The sequence below is a fragment of the Grus americana genome, chromosome Z (genome assembly GCF_028858705.1).
Source record: "Grus americana isolate bGruAme1 chromosome Z, bGruAme1.mat, whole genome shotgun sequence".
In the NCBI taxonomy this organism is placed as follows: Eukaryota; Metazoa; Chordata; class Aves; order Gruiformes; family Gruidae; genus Grus; species Grus americana.
In genome coordinates this window covers 33366705-33387194 of record NC_072891.1, presented here as the reverse complement: position 1 = coordinate 33387194, position 20490 = coordinate 33366705, and the positions used below count along the sequence as shown (strand labels likewise).

Genomic DNA, 20490 nt, shown 5'->3' with positions numbered 1-20490 from the left:
AAGATGTCTTAGTGGTATTTGTCAGAGGAATGAATCAACAATTTCTATCAATTACCAAACAATGCTGTACATAGAATAGAAGATAGGGTAAGAAATTGCTAGAACAAGTCAAGGAATGCACATATCAGCTTTAAGCAATTTTTCTTCAAGAAAAATAAGAGGTGACATGCTTGTTTTGTGTTGACTTCTTTGTACAAGTGCAAATGGGACACCTGTAATGTCCTGATCATTTCTTTTAGGATTCACATAATTGTTTTGTAGCTGTCAGAAAGCAAGAAAGTTCGAGTGTTTTAGTCACACAGATTGGTGATGGTAATGTACTTTTAATTTAAGAACACTGTGCTTGGACTTTACACACCATACATCTCACACAGCATTAAGGGGAAATATTTTAAAGGTCTGTGAACATATGATGTGTTCCACCATTCCTTGGAGAAAGGGCTAAAGTCGTTACTGTTGCTTTCCGGTCCCTAGAAAATTAATCTCTAGCACCACTTACTTCTGTTCCAGATCTTTATAATACCTGTCTGTTTAAAAAGTAATGAAGATCTAGTCTGCTAGGTTTCTTTGGTAAATAGCTTTTTTGACTTGGTAGCTGACCATGATGCAGGTTCTGACAGGAGAAAAGAAAGGAAATTTTTTTTGCTTAACAACCTTGTGAGTGTGCCTGTTCCAGGTTTTCCCACAGGGGGAACTGTGATGTATAAGACACAATTCTGTATCTATGGTTAGGATTATGGCATGAAAATGGTTGGTAATAAGAAAGATCTGTTGCACAGTGAAGCAAGAGATTTTTAATTTTAAGTATCAAAAGTTGGATGGAATGAAGGCAAAACCAAACAGGAGATTAAAGATCTTTTCATGCTATACTAAAGTGATGTGTAGTTTGTCTGAAATTTTACTTCACTGTAGGAAAATCTCTATCCCTCTTAAAAAAAAGAAACACTATCTAGTAGTAGCCAAGCCAAAAAATCATACTTACAGAAATCTCATATATCCTTCTTAAAAAATCAGCCTTCTCTGTCAAAGATAAATTTTACATTTCCATGTGAATATTATAAATTTCCTGTTGAAAGTTATTCTTACCAGAAATGTTGAAATAAGTAAGGTAAGATATGACAGGACTGAAAGACAAACATCCTACTTGGAGGCTACCGATGAAGATTATTTTCATGCTCCTAAAAGGTAGGACTTTCGTTGCCTTCTTGTGTTGGGCAAGTATTTCGTTTTCATTAGGAAATGCAACAATTCAATGTTGAATTTCACAACTCATATTTGATTTTTTTTTTTTTTAAGTGTGCTATTCTGCTTGTCCAGCTATATTAAAGGTTTATTTATGCCTTCCTTCATCCTTTTCCCCAGTAATCTCAATGTTTGTGGTCAACTGTGCCATAACTATGTGTCAGTAGTAGATCTTTTAGTTCATTAGCACTTCTGAAGCAGTTTTATTTCTGCCAAACTGGTAAGTTGAAGCCATTGACACTTCAGGTGAGAAGAAACATCATTTGACACCAGATGGACTATTTCCGTTTGATTTTGATTATTACTTTAGCTTTCTAATATTAAATAAATTTTTGGACATGTTAAATAAAAACTGAGAAAACTTTAATAAAGAAGAAGTCAAGATAAAACTTTCATTTTTAAAAAAGGTATTATTATTGTGTTATCCTAATCTAAGACTAGCAGTGGCATTAAATTGTGAACTGTTCTGAACTTCTGAATCTACTTGGAGGGTTGGGGTTTTTTTGGGAGAGGGGATCAATCTAACTATTTTTCTTTACTATAAACTAAATAAAGCCTTTTAAGTTTGCAAGGATAGTACTATTCCTTTCTATTTTACCGGGGGAGGAGACAGTCAGAGAAACTAGCTATTTATTAATAATACTAAAGTTTTATCGCTTAACATTAAATTAATTTATTTATCAATAAAACTAGTTTTATCACTTAAAACTAAATTAAACAGAGCTCATTTTTAACTTTTAGCTTTTATAAATGATGGGGTATTATAGTAAAATTATATATATGAAAGACCTCACTGTGTCCTCTGAGATGATTACATGAACTGTCTCACAGAATGGAATCACAGAATGGTTTGGGTTGGAAGGGACCTCAAAGATCATCTAGTTCCAACCCCCTGCCTCAAAAGGCTGTCTTGTGATTATGTGGCAAAATACAACAACACTTAGGACATTTTACTCTCAGCTTTGTTTTTCCGAGTGATAGATAACAGCCGTCTGTCTCAGAGCACTTCCTTCTTAGTTTTCTGACAAAGTCAGACTTGGTTTTGACTTTTAATTCTGTTTGAGTAGAATACAGTTGAGATTGTTCTGGTCTTGAGATGTTTGGTCTGAGATTTTTTAAGGAACTCTGTAGTGTTTACTAAGTGGTTAGCAATACTTCAGTGCTGACATTATTAAAATCATTTGGGGCATACCATTCTACTCATCTAATTCACCTTTTGTCTTTTTAGTATGCTCAGATTTCTACTTTTATGGAAGAGTTTCATTTTGTGGTTAGTGCTTGCTGCTATGAGCAAAAGCATTCTTTCCTATGTTTCTCCCAAGTGTTTACTCTTAAGGATGTGCTTTCTTTTCATTTTCATAGGAAAAGGCAAAACTGACATCAGGTATAGCAAGCGGAGAGATTTATTTCAGAAATATAGAAAGTCATTAGATAATCTTCAATGCTTTGTCTAAGCTTGAAGATCAGCAAATTTGTGAAACTTGAGTGTCTTACTAGCTCGTTTTTGTAAGAAAGTCCTCCTTCAGTAACTCCTCTGTGTTCACCTATTTGTGCTTACTGCTAATCCAGGTTTTGACACTAGCGTATATGTTAACTACTTCTTTTCTGAGATTAGGAAAAACTCTCATAGTAAATTATGGCATATGACTAAGTGATTCATTAAAATAAATAGAAAACAAAGCCTATAAGAATCTACCTTCTGCTTGTGAAGGAAGTCGACAACAGTGCATAGAGAATCAAATATGTAATGTGCACAAACAAACAGCGTGAATTGCAAATTCTATTCAGTAACGGTGCAATTTTTATAATTTACTGTCAAGTTAATATGAAAACATGATTTTTAAAAATGGTTATTATTGAAATTTAATTTGTTTTCTGACACCCATTATATTGTGAAATTCTGTTTAAACATCTGTTCTAAAATAGTGTGGGTTTTAAAGTATCAAAGAGGAGTGGAAGTATATATGATTTAATATGGGCTAAAAGACTGCATTATATTGGAGTTTTGGAGGACCAGGTTTTTTCTGTCCCTGCAAAACAAAGAACAGAAGTTGGCTAGTCAGCTTAATTTCATGCTTTAATTTTAAAGCATAGCCTTATTCACTGGATTTTGCATTCAGAATTTTCTTATCTATATTATTCAGAGTAAGAGATAAACTGAAGCCACTGTGTAATAAACACTGAAAGCCTCCATGATTTAACTAATCCTGGAGATTATGTTTTGTGATAAACCAAGTGTTCTAGCATCGACAATTGGCAGAACACAGTCTTTCAACCAATTTCATTTTATTCTTTATGAATTGTGGATTGCTAGTTCTGTTTGCTACAAAAAGATGAGCTTGTATGTATTCGCCAGTGTTTGGTTTTTTTTTTTTCCTAATTTTTCTGAATTCTGTGCAGGCTATTATTTTAAAAAAATTATGAACAAACCATATGTTTAAAATAAGTTCCATGAGTAGCCATTGAGTTTTAAAAACAACGATACTCAGTGCTTCACATTCTATACTTCACATTCTTTTTAATTATATCATGTATTTTCCTTGCTAGTTCGTTTATGTTACCATCAGAATACTGAAAAAAATGCAGTATAATTTCAAGTTTTCCGTCCTTGTCATTACAGTATGAGTTTGTATTTGGTGGAGCAAAGATAATGGTTTACTGTTTTGGCCTTTAATGCTAAACTAGTCAAAGTAAGATTAAAACAAACTCTTAAATTAAGAGACCATCTTTCTGGGTTCTATGATTTATGATTGTTAGAGTGAACATGTGTTCTTCACAGCCTACTTTATTTCCAAGGCATTGATATATACTGCAGATTATTCCTGCTGCAATCTTACAGCTTTAGCAAATAATAAAATCAGGAAAATGCTGAAATGTATTATAATTTATCTGTCATAAAGATATACTGAGATCCTTTACCAATTTTAGTACTATTTTAATATTTTCAGTACAAATTCTTATAATTAGTAATGAGTATTACTAATTTAATATCAATATTTTAGAAGAAATCGATAAAACAGAATTTTGTAAAGTTGAATGAGCAGCCTTTTGGATTTTACAGATAATGATATTGTTTCATTGTCTCTATATTCAATGTGTCCTTTTTGAATTTAGAAATATTTTGCAATTTTATCTTTGATTCTTATAAAGGACTAGGTTGTTTTGTATTTATGCCAGTTTGGATGTAAGAATGAATTTCTACATCTTACAGACCTACATTATCCAAGATCAGATATCTGAATAATGACCTATGCAGAATGAGAGAGAAGTGTAGATCATTCGCTACCATTCCAGACATTTCAAATGAGACTTATCTTTTTTTTTTAAAAGTGGTAGTAATACTTACTTCTTACAATATGTCCCACTGATAAAGTTAAAATTAAGCAAGTTTTTTCTCTTCCCAATTAGAAAGAGTTTACATGATCTTAAGTCACTTGCATGGTTTTAGATGCTTTTCATGGTTTAATTGCAAAGGAAATAGGCATTAAGAAAGGGAATGTGTCTAAGCATTTTTTTTTTTTCACAGGCTAGGGAACCTATGTGCTTTTACATTCACCGTATAGGAAGACGCATACAAAAAATAGGAAGGATCATAAGCATTAAATGGGCTGGGATTAGAGTCTTTGTCAAATGGAAGTCTCTCAGGATTCCCACACAACATATATAATAATTATCCTAAAAATGTTAATGTGAAACTATAAGATGCATATGTATTTAGTTCTTTTATATGTAATAAATATATATGATAAATAATAAATTTAGTTATTTTAAGCTATATAATATATGTGTATGTAATAATTTTTATCTTATATGTATTTGTTATATGAAAATAAATAACTACATATATATACTTTATAGTTTTACAGTAGCATTTTTAAGATAATCCTTAAATATAATGTAAATAAACATATATATTATTTATATAGACATCACTTCCATTTCTTGCATATCCTTGCGTGTCACAGTCTGCTGATAAAAACTGAACAGACCATTTAGGTTCTTTGGAACAAGAACATAGTAGAAGCAGTCTGGAGAATCCTCCAGAAAGAACTGCTAACAAAAGCAGATGCAATGGGTAAGAGGTAATATTTACCAGATTCAGTCCACTGCAGTTTTCCTTGTTTGAAAGACATGTAATATATCTTTTAAATTTAGCTTTATGTCTGCCTTTTTCATCATGTCAGGCTTGGGCAGTGAATATTGTAAAATGCAGATAATTTCTCTGAGACAGAGTGAGCTCTGCCAGCACGGCAATCTGCATCCTAGTCTGTCATTCACACTTCAAGTAAGTTGAATAATAAAACAATAATTCTACTATGACAAAGTGATCTAACAGGTTTTGACCTTGAAACAAATGCACTTACTGTAGTTGTTCTTTAATTTTATTCTGATGATTTAAGAATGTATAAGTAAATATATCTACATATCTATACAAATATATCTATATAAGTAAATATCTGTAAAAATAAAGCCTCAGCACATACATACCCTAGGCATCAACAAAAATTATGATTTAGTGTCTGACTCAAAAGACATGCTCAAATCACCTTAAGGAAAAGATAAAGTTGCCTTTTCCGTTCCCAGTCCATTAGAAGAGCTGACTGCATCTGCGCACCTGCATGATGACAGGAGAAAGTCTTGCTAATAGATCTATTGTTTTCATATTAAAAGATCTGCAATAATTTCAGGAAAAAAAAGCATGAGTCAGTCAAATAGGTTCTGTTGTCAAAAATCTGACTGATAATTAGTCAGTCTGATAATTCCTGCTTCTTGCGGTATGGATGTGTGTATAAGTGTGGTGAAGACTGACATCCCATTGCAGAGTGGACGTGCAAGTGTTTTCAGGTGTGGAAGATAAGAATTCTCTTACAGATCCATTTTCAAAGGAAGTGACTGTAGTGTTTGAGTACTTAGTGGAATGTCCCCATGTCTCTGAATGCTTAAAGGTGGAGGGTTTTTTAATGTGAAGAGCTGCAAACATCATTCAGGATCTAGAGAACTTGCCTCCTGTGAGGCAGTGGAGGTTTATTTTTATTTTGTACAGTTTATTTTGATGTTTTCTGGCCTTTCTGTGACTAAGTGGAATACTGGGTATCTTAGAGTCAGTTAGGATCAGGGTCCAATATATCTATGATATTGAGGTAGGAAAGAATCCCTCTTCAGGAGAGTATTTATGTGCATAGTGTTTGCTCATGATTTGTTCAATTGCAAATCCATTAATAAGCCTTAATTCACATCACTTCCACTAATTAACTGCAAAGTGATGGCACAGTAGACACCATTGCATGTGTGTGGAGTTGGATATTGCTACAGGAAAGTAGCATACCTGTTCTGTATGCTGGTATTTTACTCTCTAATGTAGACATTACTTCCAATATAATTTCACACTACTCTATTCCCTCTTTTCTGTAATATGTTTTTAAATGTGCCTAATTTCCAAGAGATTTCAGTGTTTAAGGCTTCTTGGGTATCACTGTGAGGAAAAGGTAGGAACCACTGAGGGTAACAGCAATGATTATGTAGTTAAAAGACTACTTAAAAGAAAATAAAATATGAAGCAGGACAGTGTGTCAGCAGATTATTTTTTAATTGTACCTCTGCAATAAAACAGTTGTGGGACACTGAAACTATGATAGAATTGTTGAAGTAATTTAAATAATATTTAAAGAACTGGGAATGTGAGTAATAATACCATATACCAACAATTTCTATGTGAGAGTCAAAATTGTAGTAATTATTGCAATCAGTTTGATCATGATGTGTTGCTTTAAAATTTAATGAGCATGTGAATGAAATTTCACATTTGTAAATTTATTCCAGTGGCAATTCTGTGCAGTGGTCTGAATTACCATTATACAAATTGATTTTAAGTATGAGGACTGGGTATCAGTATAAAAATTTTATTTTTTTTTTCTCGAGGAACTTCAGGAAATTGTCTTTCCACCTATTCGGAGAGGTTTAGAAAAAAGCGGATAGCAGAACATTTGTTTGAACTCATTTGAGAAAGGCTTGCATTTCAGTTAGCATTCGTCTGTTACTAGATACTAAATTCAATTCCAAATCAGATGGCTGTTTGGACTATCAAATAGATGTGCTTATTTGAGATATTGGCCTGGTTTTGGCTGGCATAAAGTTAATTTTCTCTCTAGTAGCCAGTATAGTGCTGTGTTTTGGATTTATTATGAGAATAATGTTGGTAACACATTCCTGTTTTCAGTTGTTGTGTGGTAGTTGTAGTGTCTACACTAAGTCAAGGACTTTTCAGCTTCTCACGCCCTGCCAGGTGCACAAGAAGCTGGGAGAGCACAGCCAGGACAGCTGAGCCAGGCTGGCCCAAGGGACATTCCCTGCCATAGAACGTCAGGCTCCGTATAGAACTGGGGGAGCTAGCCGGGATCCAGATTTGCTGCTTGGAAACAGACTGGGCATTGGGGTGTTTTTTTTCCCTTTTGCGTGTGGTGAGCAATTGCATTTGTGCATCACTATTATTATTATTGTTACTACTACTGCTACTGCTACTACTATTATCTTCCTTTGTTGTCCTGTAAACTGTATCTCAACTTACGCGTTTTTTTCCATTCTCCTTCCCATCCTACTGGGAGGGGAGGGGTGAGCAAGTGGCTGCGTGGTGCTTAATTACTGGCTGGGGTTAAATCACGTAGAGTGGACTCTGTATAGATAAATTCAAGCCAGCAGTGTGCCCAGGTGACCAAGAAGGCCCCTCACTACAAGAAGGACATTGAGGTGCTGGAGCATGTCCAAAGAAGGACAACGAAGCTGGTGAAGGGTCTAGAGCACAAGTCTTATGAGGAGCGGTTGAGGGAACTGGGGTTGTTCAGCCTGGAGAAGAGGAGGCTGAGGGGAGACCTTATCACTCTCTACAACTACCTGAAAGGAGGTTGTAGCCAGCTGGGTGTTGGGCTCTTCTCCCAAATAACAAGTGATAGAACAAGAGGAAATGGCCTCAAGTTCCGTCAGGGGAGGTTTAGATTGGATATTAGGAAAAATTTCTTCACTGAAAGGGTTGTCAAGCATTGGAACAGGCAGCCCAGGGAAGTGGTTGAGTCACCATCCCTGGAGGTATTTAAAAGTTATGTAGATGTGGTGTTTAGGGACATGGTTTAGTGGTTGGACTTGGCAGTGCTAGGTTAATGGTTGGACTTGATGATCTTAAAGGGCTTTTCCAACCTAAATGATTCTATGATTCTATTATTCTAAGCCATCCTCCAAAATTCATTGTAAGTTTTGATACTTTGATAAATGAGTATATATCTTTGTCTTAGAGCCCAAACAGTCTCTGGCACAAAGATTCGTGGAAGTTTGGCGTAGAAGTTTGGGGCTTCCATTACACCATTTCAAATAAAATTGTTTGCTGTGGAAGTGTCATTGTGGTAGTACAATAGTTGTTACATAACTAAATTAATGTATGTGGATTTCTTATATTATTTAGATATGCTAAAGAAACCCCAAATGCATGAAACAAAAGTGAATTAGCTAAAATATAAAAACAGTGACTAGGATTTATTTGATAATTAAAGGAGCTGACTTGCAAAAAATAGAAGTAATGCTGGAAACAATTTTTTTTATTTTTGGTTCCAGAGTCTTTAAAAAGTTAAGAGGCGATAGTCTGGAGGCAATAGTGTGGAGATAGTCCTCGGTTCCAATGATAATAACTAGAAAATGACTTGTGTGATGGAAAGTTTCTAATGTCGTGTAAGTTAAAAGTATGCACACTGTGGACATCAAAAAGCATGATAGACTCATCTACAGCTACCTGAACAAGATCACCTTTTTGTATTTTATATTCTGTTTAAGACACAAAGCATATCTACTTTTTTCTTCCCCTTGTCTTTTAACCTGTGACCTGCATCCATCTGTTTGTACAAGCATCTTTAACCTTCTGCTGGCAGCAGAGATGGATCTATTATGTAACAGAGATGAGGGCTGAGGAATTCTGGTTCTGGATATCAAGGGGTTTGAGATTGCTTAGAATACATCCTTACATTTTTTTCACTTAATCCAATTGTTTCTGTTATTCTAATGTAAAAATAAATAAATAATTGAATATTTCTCCTGTCAATCTTCTAGCACCTGAGATGAGGAAGCAATACAAACCAACACATCATCTCAACAGCTGAACGAGTTTCTTCAGTAGAAAACCTCTTTTAAAATTGATAGCGTGCTGCATCATGCAGAGTACCAAGGAAAGGAAATATTTATAGTTTTTTCTCCTGACTTCTGACCCTTGAAATTAAAAGCTCTTTCCCCACCCCCTCATTTGCTGTTAACCCTCAGGAAAAATGAGTTGCTTTTCTTGGCAGAAATCGGTTTTAGCAAGATTAGGATGATGCAGCTGTCTTTAAAATACAATAATACAGATAAGAGAGTCTGAAACATTAGCCCAAACTTAGACTTGCCCCCCCCCCCAAATCTGTTTGCCCTTTTTACATATGCTGCTAAAATTATGCAGAAAACCTATATTGTGTAGCTTGCTTTGCACTTTTTTTTTTTCTTTTACACCAAAGAAGTACGGTTGGAAAGTGTTTTGAAAAAGTTTTCTCTTGACTAATGACGAGGTCCCTAAGTCATTCGCAACTGTATACTTCAAATGAGGCTTTTCAAAATATTGAAAAATTGGTTACAGCTGGCTGCACATCCTGACAGTTGAAAGTAAAACTCCCATACCAGTCATAACTAGAAATTCAATTTAGATTATGCACAGTGAGAGCAACAAAACATAGTTTCTTTCCAAAGAGGTGACAGTGCAGTCAGAACTTCTACAGCTGCCTTTCATGCACTGATAATTAAAAAAAATCAAAACAAAATCCCTAACTGGAAAATACATACTCCCTTTATAATTACCTATTTCAAAGCTGTAATTGAGCATTTCATTATAAAGATGCTAATCAATCCAGAACAATACTCCTGGGACAGCACACACGTCCAGAGACATAATGGTTATAATAGAAATGCTGCAGAAACTTTACCGGGTTATGATTAGTTGCTCAAGCATTTCTATTATGAAAGATGAAACTCCCACAAGGTGTATTGCAGTGGTCCATGTAGAACTTCAGGCTTATCTTCTAGGCTTTAGATATATTGAAAAAATAAATACTTTGTCATCAGTATAAATAAGCAGAATGCATTTATTTAAAAATAAATAAATAAGCTTTCCTGTATCCAGGCAGATTCTTAGGTAAAACAGATGACTGTGAGTAAAGGAAGCCAAAAGAGGAATTGTCTTTCCAGATTGTTTTTTAAAAAAAATAATTTCTAAAGTATCATTATTTGCAGCTCCCTCTAAAAGTTTCTATGGAGATTTTATCTCTGTGGGACAGTGCTAACACGCGGGCAGGAATGGTTCGAGTCCTGAGTAACCACTGCCATTTACAGCCCTCTTTCATAGTGCAATGTGCACAGCTTTGGGTTTCCCCAAAAGACTGGCAGCCACAACACTGTGGCTGTTGAGACAGTGCTTTGTGTGGAAGTTGGGTCTCTCTGTCACGTGGGTGGCATCTTTCTGGAGAGGGAGCGCAGTAACTTTTGTCTGCCTGTGTTTGGGAACCAGTCTTGTGGTAACATGGAAGCTGATGGTGCTAATACAGAAAATTTCATAAAATTACACAGCATGTTTCCTCCAACTATTATAAATAGTTTTATTTCATGTTCTAATGAGAGACTTTACGTAAGCCAAGTCTTTGAAAGTTTTGAAATATTTTAATGGGACTGTCTGAAGGCTTAAAGTTACTGTCTACTTTCTTACAGTGGCTTTTGTGATCACAGCATAGGGTATTTTGTACTTTGTTATCTGGTAAAAAGCACTAGGGTAAAATTCTGAAATGTTTTTTGATAGCCACCTACATGAACTCTTAATATTTCATTAGCTCTGGCTAAATAAGTGTGTAGTTGAAGGTTAGGCTCTTTCCAGTCTGAATGTCATCGTAGTATGTTTACAGACTACGACTTTCCAGCTAGAAATGAAAAAGCAGAAAACAGAGGGAAAATGAAGAAGTCCTGGAAGTCTTTGTGTGTGAGGCATGCGTCTTAAAGGCAAACAGGTTGTCTCTTCTACCTTTTGGTACAAATTTGAACTCTGCCAGTCTGTCCTTTTTGTGATTGTGTGTGTGCATGCATGCATGTATGTTCTTAAACCTTGCTGTGCAGATGTTGTGCTTTGCTTGTCATTAAATGCATTGCTTTGTCTTGTATCTGTAATTTTTATTCCTTCTGATGCTCAGATTATCAAAGACTGAAACTCTGAATGACAAAGAGCACTACTCTACACCACCATCTTTTGTGTTTTCTCGGCTATGTATTTCTTATAAAAGGTGACAAACATAATTAGGACAATACCCTCCCTTTTGTGTCCTATCTTCAGTACGGGGGGTGGGGTGGGGGGTGTTTATGTTTTCTGACTGTTCATTTAGAAGACAGACTATCAATGGTGCCTGCGGTTTGTTTATTTCACCATTTTTGCTACATATGGCATCACCTGTATAATAGTGTTGCATACCCTGTCCATATCACAATTCGTATCTATGTTACAGTAATACTTCCATAGCTGTATACAATACAGTTCAAATTTCTTCTTTCCATACCCTTTTTAAGAAAATAGCATTCATTTTGGTGGGTAACACAATTTCTCAGTTTCTTACTGAGAATTGACCAAAAGAGGCTACAAAAGAAGATGAATATTACAATGTCAATATGCAATTGACAATTGTGTTAGAAATTATCACCTTGTTCCTAAGGCCAGCATGTTTGGAAGAGAGTAAAGTCACAGTTAGTTTTTCTTTAGTATCAGCCCCAAAAGACGAGTACTTGGAAGTTGTCACGGGACTTAGATGTGAAAAGTACTTGCTGAAATGTTTCCTGAGAAGAACATAAAACAAGTGAAGAATACATGGAATATACATTTTAGTCTATTCTAGCAGTCTGTAACAGAATTGTAAGAGGATGAACCACAGGTCTAGCAGGGATTTATTTTTCTTGTCACATTCTCGTAGCCAAGACATTTGAGTGCCAAGTTGCCTGGACAAAACAATGTGAATGAAAGCTCCGGGTATAGAAGCAGCGCCACTTCAAAGCACAGAGAAAATCTTAACCTCAAAAATGAGAAGTGACTGCATATGTACTGATTAATGCTTTGTACAATCTCAGATTGTTAGATTGGTAAAAAAGTAATAGGTTTGCTTTCACCAAATCAAAAGAGGTCTGTGGAGATATAACCTTTCTGCTTCTCACTTTCCATTTGAAGAGGGTTGAGGTATAGGTTCTATGAAGTACCTGAAGTGGCCATTTTAAGCCACTCACTTCTACTAATTACAGATAAAACTATAGTTTTTAATGTGATTCATAAAAAAACCCTAAACATTTTGAACCATGCTGTGTGGCCCTGTTGATGATTTTATGATTTTATTTGTTATCAAAACTGGCTTATCAACATAAGGACATTAGTTTGGTATCTAGAAGTACCAAATGGTACTTTCCTTAATAAGGAAGCTTCTACAATAAAATATCACTAGGCTTTTGTTGACTTTTAAGTCTTATTCAGAGTTCATAGCATTACTTTTACCTTTTATTTGTGATAAAAAGTATTGTATGTTACAAAGATATTTTGTAGTTATGATCATCATTTTTCCAAAAGAGGAACTGTGGACAACTGTGTGCCATTATGTCATATCTTACTATGGGAAATGCATAGTGCTTTTATTGCTTCAGGAAGTTTTTGTACTTTATTATCAAATCATTTTATAATGCCAACTACTTTTGAAAAATAACCATTTCGGCTCTCCATCTCTTCCTCTAATATGATTGTATTGCCATCAGCAATGTTATAATAAAGTGCAGTCAGGCTAAACTAGCTGCAGCTGGATTACTGTCCTGCGTGTACTGCAAATTCACTGTCTCAGTCAGTCATGCTTCAATCTGATTAGGCAACAAGTATATTGGATAGTACTGAAACAAAACTATAAAGTAAAAATGAAAAAGAAAAGCCATAAAGGAAGAAATTGCAGAGTAATATAATAGAGGGAAGATGCCTTGCAACGTTGAAGTCAGATTTGACCTGTTAGCTCCAGACTTGCAAATGTATTTCTAGCTTTATTTCAGTATCTGCAGTACCCAGTATGCTTCAGCCACGCCTGATCCTAAAGGCGAGGCCCAACCTCAATGTTTCGCAATTTCTATGCTGAAAAGACACAGAAGAGGCAAAATTCTTCTGAAACAGAGGTGGCAATGTTAGCAAGCCTATGTCATGTGTACAGCAGTGGAGATGTAGGATCATTGTCATCGCTAGGTCGTCCACATACACAGCTCTAGGAGGAAGCAAGCCACTAAGAGATTCTGCCTCTGACCGTAACTGTGGTCCCAGAATTCAGCTGCTCATCGTGCAATCTAGCTGTTCTCCCTAGGAGTGGTGCTTCTCTGTAGGACTGCTGGGAGTATTTGCTTGAAAGCTGGTTTTGGAGCTCCTTTTCCTGGGAACGTCTGATGAGTATGTGGTACATGGCCCAATGGCTTTATGAACATTTTGATATGTGGCTGATGTGTTCATAGGTTTAGCCTAAAAGGTGGTAGATGTATGGCTCCAATGTTCAAGGAATGCAATAGAGAGCCAAAGAAGACTTTAACAGTCTATGTCAAATAACTAGTACAAGTGGTTTATTCTTTCATTATTTGTTCTTTTGAGACAAAAGACAAAGGCAAAAATCAATCTGTAAATGCTTTTGCATAAAAATACTCACTGTATTTGTTCTTAAACAAGACTTTGGAGGTAAATGATTCCAGTCAGCCTGCTGATGAAAGTCAGATTTGCTGTTTTCTAGGCTAGTGTTTACCTTTTCTAAACGCAGAAAAACAGATTTTCTACAATCCTTATTGTGGATTTCACTCTGTTTCTCTTCAGTGGCTGGAGAAAGCTGCTGCTTTTTCCTTCCTTCCTTCCTTCCTTCCTTCCTTCCTTCCTTCCTTCCTTCCTTCCTTCCTTCCTTCCTTCCTTCCTTCCTTCCTTTCCTCTTTGGTTTTTTTTTTTTTTTTGACCAACAGTCAGAATAAAGTCTGCTTTCTTTACTTTCTCATATGAGCAAAGTCAGAGCTGGACTATTTCAGGGTAACTATAGCTAAAAGTAATTTACAGGGTTCTTGGGTGACAGGAATCAAGACAGAGTATGTTTTTCAGGCAAGAATTCAGTCTTAGTAGAAGACGTTTCATTTGTCCACTTAACCTGTTACCTGTGGCTTTGTAATATGGTTTAAATTCTTAGTACAGATTCTCAACAGCTTTAATATTCATTGGCAGATAACATTGTATGGTTTTCTCCTCTAGAGAAAGACTATTTTCTTTCTTCTCAGCAATTCAGCCATTACCAGAACAATACTTTCTGCTTGATCCATTATTTGGGAGGCATAGAGTTAAGAACGCAGAATGCTCTAGTGAATTATTTGTGCGCCATGAATAAGAAAAGTTCTTATAATCTATACACGTGACTAAGATGGCAGAATTTTGTAAGCATAGAGATATGTGACACCTTACAAATTGGCATTTTATAATTGATAGTTCATGATTTAGAATGAAGCTATATAAAGATCAGGCTCGGCAGGGTTTTCTGTGTATGGTTTATGATTACATATGAACATCAGTATTTCTGTAAGTAAAAAAAGATTAACTTTTTAACAACTTTCTACATGAGAAAAACAACCCTGTGATGTGATTTTTAGTGTACTTTGCTGTCATTGAATTAATTTAATCACTACATTAATTTCATGTATGTATTATTTCCTTTATTTCTTCGGTTATTGAAAATCCATTTATTTTTTGCATGGTAACAGAAGAATCCTTGCTGAAGTCCAAAATAGAATTACAATGTAGAATCAGATTGAGTATATTAAGTTGTTTAATATATGCAAAATTCTACCTATCACTGCAACTCTGTGGTGCATTTATAGTGATGTAGTTCAAAGGTCTGCTTGAGCTCAGAAGCTTGCTGTTCCACGGTGGGTGCTCACTCTTGTTTGAATACTGTAATAGAGAAATTCAGGAATGATGGAGGAACATTAAGGTGGACTGTTATCTGGGGACTGATAAGACTAAGCCTCACTCAACACAGCTGTCTTAAATTTCCTTGATCATGTGTTTGCGTTTTGGCTTTTTTAAGAATAAAACCAGAATGAAGGATGGAACTTCTCCCGCAGGTCAACTATGAAAACTTTTATCATATTTAATCAATAAAAGAGCAAGCTAAATGTAGAACTTCTGAGAGTTTCCCTGATTGCTGTGGAAAGTATATTTAATTCCGTTTAAAAGACATTGTTTTATCCAGAGATATTTCTGAATTGATTTTCGTTAAATAGCTTATAAGTATTAATTTTATGCATTTTCCCTATTCTTTCTGGTAATGCTTCAGCTGTCAGTCAGGTTTTTGCAGCCAAGATTTGTCTGTGTAATCTGTTTATTTTCTCCTTTAAGGAGGGATCTTGGTTGATATGCAAAGATGTGAAGTATTGGCACTTCTTCCGTGACTTAGTTCTAGTAATGTTTCAAATTTCTTTTTTGTATCTCTTCACTTGCATATGTATGGTATTAGAAAACTATGTCTAGGGAATGGATGTAATCTAGGATTGTGGGTGTGATGAATGAAGTGTAGAAACAGAATGTCAACACAGTGTTCTATTTCAATTTTTGACTGCCACTTCTTAGAAAAACACTGGCTTTTTACAAATGTAAGATGTATCCAGTTGTTTACCCATAAGTCCTTGTGGCAAACCAGAGATGGCCGTGAACTAAAATCCTATCTCTGAACAATTTCAAACTTTTCTAAAGTTGAACTAGAAACCCTGTTTATGTAATAGCACAAATGAGCTCTTACATCTTCACATTTCTGTATTCCAGAATTTTGTAACTTACTGGGTTTTTTCCATGTGGCTCCCTACATCTGCTATGACATCTCTTTTGTCTGTGTGCACGTTTCTTCTGAGAGCTCTTCCCTGCTGTGCTAAATGTCTCTGGTTTGAGTTATCAAGCATTTACATGCACATGCAGGCATGGAAAAGCAAGCAGATAAATAAAATTAGTATTTAGTTTCTGGTTTGGGTTCTAAGAGTTGCCTCCAGGTAAGCATTTTCTGTAACTTTAACCATCTCAGAGCGGGGACCATCTCCTGAGTACTGTATTAGCACCTAAAAGATTATTTTTGGTACTGAAGTAAACAGACTGCAGGGAGGTAGTTCAGTATTGCGATGTTTCATTCACCCCATTGATCCTTTTGAGGGCTGTTGATACATGTGCCTGTGCCCAGGTGCCATCAGCTGCCATGCCCCACCTGAGCAGAATCGTTTTGTGTATCTGCATTGAAGAGTCTGGGGGGCTGGACATCTCCACTTGTACTGATCTTATTGTTAGATACCACTAATCATGAAAAATCTATCCTCTTACATATGTGCTAATCATAGATCTATTACCTAGTTCCATTCTTTGGTTTTCACCCTTGTATTAACAATTTGTTTGTCTGGGGAAAGAGACAAAAATAGCTGTAGTAGAAGAAATTATTCATAAGTAGTTCTTTTAGATATGTTGTAAGAGTCAGTTTTGATGATTTAATACAGCCATTATGCAGTACTTATGCTAAAATAAAAACAGCTTTTATTAAAGCTTCACAAAAAGAGTTTTTTTGAATAACTGCTGATCTCCCTGTAACTATTTTGATCGTTTTCTACCAAGGAAAAGCCTCATCTTTCTGCACTGACACAGTGTGAATGTTGTAACTGCTAAGAGAGTACCTCACTCTGGCTTCATTCTGCGAGGCAAATTTTGGCCCTCTGGGGAAGAGGCTAGTATATCCTGGTGCTGCAAATGCTGTTTGTGTTTTCACTGTCTCTGATATCACACTCTGGATATAACAAAACATTGTCAGGAGGAAATAGAAAAGGGAGAAGACTACTTCATTTAAGATTAATAATGCATTAGATGAATTTTACTTTGAAATTATGAAGGTGGCTTGATTTGGAAGTTAATACTTGTTTGATAATTGCATTTAGTCCTTGTAAGGAATTGCATCTCTATGTTAATTTTCACAAATAAGCCAAGTATAGCTCTACATACAAGATGATTATCAATCTCAAGGTTGGTACAGTTGTCAGTAGCAGGGTCCTTGTCTAAAGCTTTGGGGTTTTATAGGTAAAGCTGAGGCAGACTTGTGGGGAGAACCTTGATAGCACCTGATTGTCTCTTGGCTTGCTACTCTCTAGTGTTATCAGCCCATCATCTGCATGCCTTCACTAACAGTAGGTTTTAAACTCACTTGAAAGAAAAAGGACCCACCTGTCATCTTTTTTCAAGTGCTTCTGTTTATTTGACCTAAAATACTGTAAGTTAGCTATGGAGGCATAAGCAGGTGAAGAGAGAAAACAATAGGCAGAGGGTCTCCTGGAAACATTAGTGTGTTTATCAGGTTAGCTAGTGCCATGAAACTTGGAAGCAGCAAAGGAAGGAAGTACTGAGCTCTTTGGTTTTTATGATCTGAGTGATAATGAGATCACCTTCAAAGCAGAGACAATGAGTGCAGTATTCTTAAGTGCTTGTATGTGCATTTAGAGTGAGAGAATGGAATAGGGGTCTTAATTTTAAAAGAAAAAAAAGCTCCTTTTTCTTAATTTTTTCTTTGCCAGGTCTTGTGATCCATCCCTTCATTTGTAGACAACGGTAGAGGTGAAATGCATATTCACGTATCAGGATCGTGAGATTTTTAAAATTCCCCTTTTTTTTCCCCAAATAGATAATAATATTTTTTTCTGTTAAATACCACATTTAGTATTTTGGTGAGAGTGTTTGGAATGTGTGAAAATAGCCTCCAGTGCCCTCTTAAAAAACAGTGTAAAGCAAGGACCTTTGTGGTCACTTTCTTTTTCCCTTCTCTGCTCCCCTTATTAATTATCAGTATTGTTTCCTCTCCACTTCCCCCCCCCCCCCCCCCCCCGCTAAAGGGAGCAGTTTATGGTTCAGACACAAATCTTAGTACCCATCACTTTTCTGCCGTTCACCTTCACACATCAGCTAGTATGTTTGCATGCCAATAAAAACAAAGTTCTGTCCACAACTGAGCTGCCTTTGGAGATAGTTCAAGACTCCTTTGTAACTCCTGCAGTCTAGAAGCAGCAAAATCAAAATCATCTCTTCCTTTAAAGTACTTTTCATACATCTCCATCTTTGTGATAGCATTGGAATCATTCTGTAGCAGTTGGCTCTGATACGCTTGCACAGGCACAAATTGAGTCCGACAGGACTGATGTCTCATGGACTTTGCTGTCATTTGAAATGCTGGCATGAAGATGGTCGCAATGAAAGGAGGGAGCTGGTGCCTTCAGCACTTTGCCTATGAAGATTTCTTAGGTTTGTAGTTTTTGATGGCAGTAACTGATTCAAAAGATAGTTTTACAAAAGAGATTCACAACAACCATAGATTTCTAACAGCTGCCCATGTCTTTTCTTCTTCCTTGAGTAGATTCTTTGAGCATTGCACTATACTGTAAAATGGGCTCTTTATACCACCCATCGATCTGTAAGATCTATCTAGTCGAAGTGTAATTATTATAATTTTTTCTCTGTCATTTTGGTTTTTATCTTCACTGCATGGAAAAAACTTGTGTATTAACGAAAAAGGTACTATCAAGCTTGCCAAAGTTTGTATGTTGCAGACCCTTCAAAAGTAAAATTACATTTAAGTGGTATTTCAGTGACAACATCAGGCTATTTGGGGATGTCTCTAGTATTTCCTGTGAGAGGGAAAAATATTTTTATATTCCTTAATTTCGGTTATTGCTCAAGTGTGGTAAATTTGGACAAGAATGAGACACTGCTTTTTTAAGTCAGCTATGTGAGCAGTAGTGATTCCAGTGTATTATATTCAATTATGCATCATAATAAATGAGATGGATTGAATTGGAATCTCAGTGCTTTATTCAGTGCTGGATTTCTGTTTTTCTGTTAGACATAATTCAGATATGTAGCAGAAATCACAACAGGGATTTTAACCTTTGAGAATTGTTGAACTATGCAGTATGCTAGCATTTGATGCCTAGCTTTAAGAACACCTCAGAAGCAGATTTTACTGTGTTATTCTTACCAGACGCCAGGGCATCAGCTCACAGTATGCTGCTTGCAAGTGGACTTTTTATTCTGGATATTGAATCCACTTTGAATCCCTTCTTGCAACATGAGTATTCCAGTGATGTATTATACTTCATTAACAACGATAGTTCTTGTAATTCAGAAGGTGCTGTTGAACATAACAAAAGATCCAGGGTGTCACAAATGCTTGATTATGGTAGAAAAAGTGCACTGAGAAATATGTTGGAAGAGGGCTAACATATAATGTACCTTGCATCTTCTGGTATATGCCAGTAGCCTGAAATGGATCACGTTTCCTTTTCTTTCTCCCTTACCCTTTTGTCTTTTAAAATTGTTTTGCCTCAAATTGTGAATGCTTAGGGAAAAAATCAGAAAATCTCTGCCCTATTCTTGCTAGCTAATTTTTCTCTTTTTCTTTTCTGTTCCACAGGCTCTGAAAATACTTCATCTGAAATTTCAGACTGGACAGACTCACAGTGGCTTCTAAGCCAGTGAGAACAAAGCTGCCAAAGCATGCTGGTGCCAAGCTGTCAGATGATGCACGTAGTCAGGCCAATGGTGGTGCTCCTGTGCTTGCTACTCAATGCTGATGCTGAAAGTAAGCTTATTATTCATTTCTGCTTAAGTCTTGGCCATGATGAACAATTTTGTTTTCAGCTGGTGGTTACTAAGGGTCTCGGAATGAGTCTCCTTTTGAGTAATTCTTAAAACACTGTGAGGTCCTCTCTAGATCACAGCCAGTATTTGAAAAGGATTATTTATGCAACTTCCTTACTATTTTTCTTCTTAATGCTCCTTTTCTTAAGCAACTAATGGTTCCCGCTCAGATGGTGGAGACCATTGCCACAAAGTTACGTAGTCAAAAGAAAGACCAACCTTGCTTACCAGACTTTGGTCAAATCCCTTAAAGACATCTGTCATTATTTGAATATTTCTTTCTTAATTTCAATTTTTTAAAAAATAAAATAAAATAAGACACCACTCCCCAATTAATATCCAGTCCAATTAAAATTCCAGGCCCTTAGTAACTGCCACAACAGCTGTTCTAATGTATTATTTCCGACAGCTGTCGCAGAGTACAGTATCCAAACAAATCAAGCAGAACTGATGACTTAGTGGCTAGC

At 35.9% G+C, this 20490-nt stretch overlaps 1 protein-coding gene across 34 annotated transcripts in view; it reads left to right on the top strand.

Moving 5' to 3' along the window:
• PTPRD (protein tyrosine phosphatase receptor type D) overlaps positions 1 to 20490 on the top strand; it is a 1257748-nt gene that overhangs the window by 950929 nt on the left and 286329 nt on the right. For all 34 annotated transcript variants that reach the window (XM_054809724.1, XM_054809742.1, XM_054809753.1 and 31 more), the window contains one exon: positions 19797 to 19964. In XM_054809724.1, coding sequence (XP_054665699.1) covers positions 19880 to 19964 — 85 coding nt within the window. In that variant the 5' untranslated portion in view covers positions 19797 to 19879. The remainder of the gene's footprint in view (positions 1 to 19796; positions 19965 to 20490) is intronic.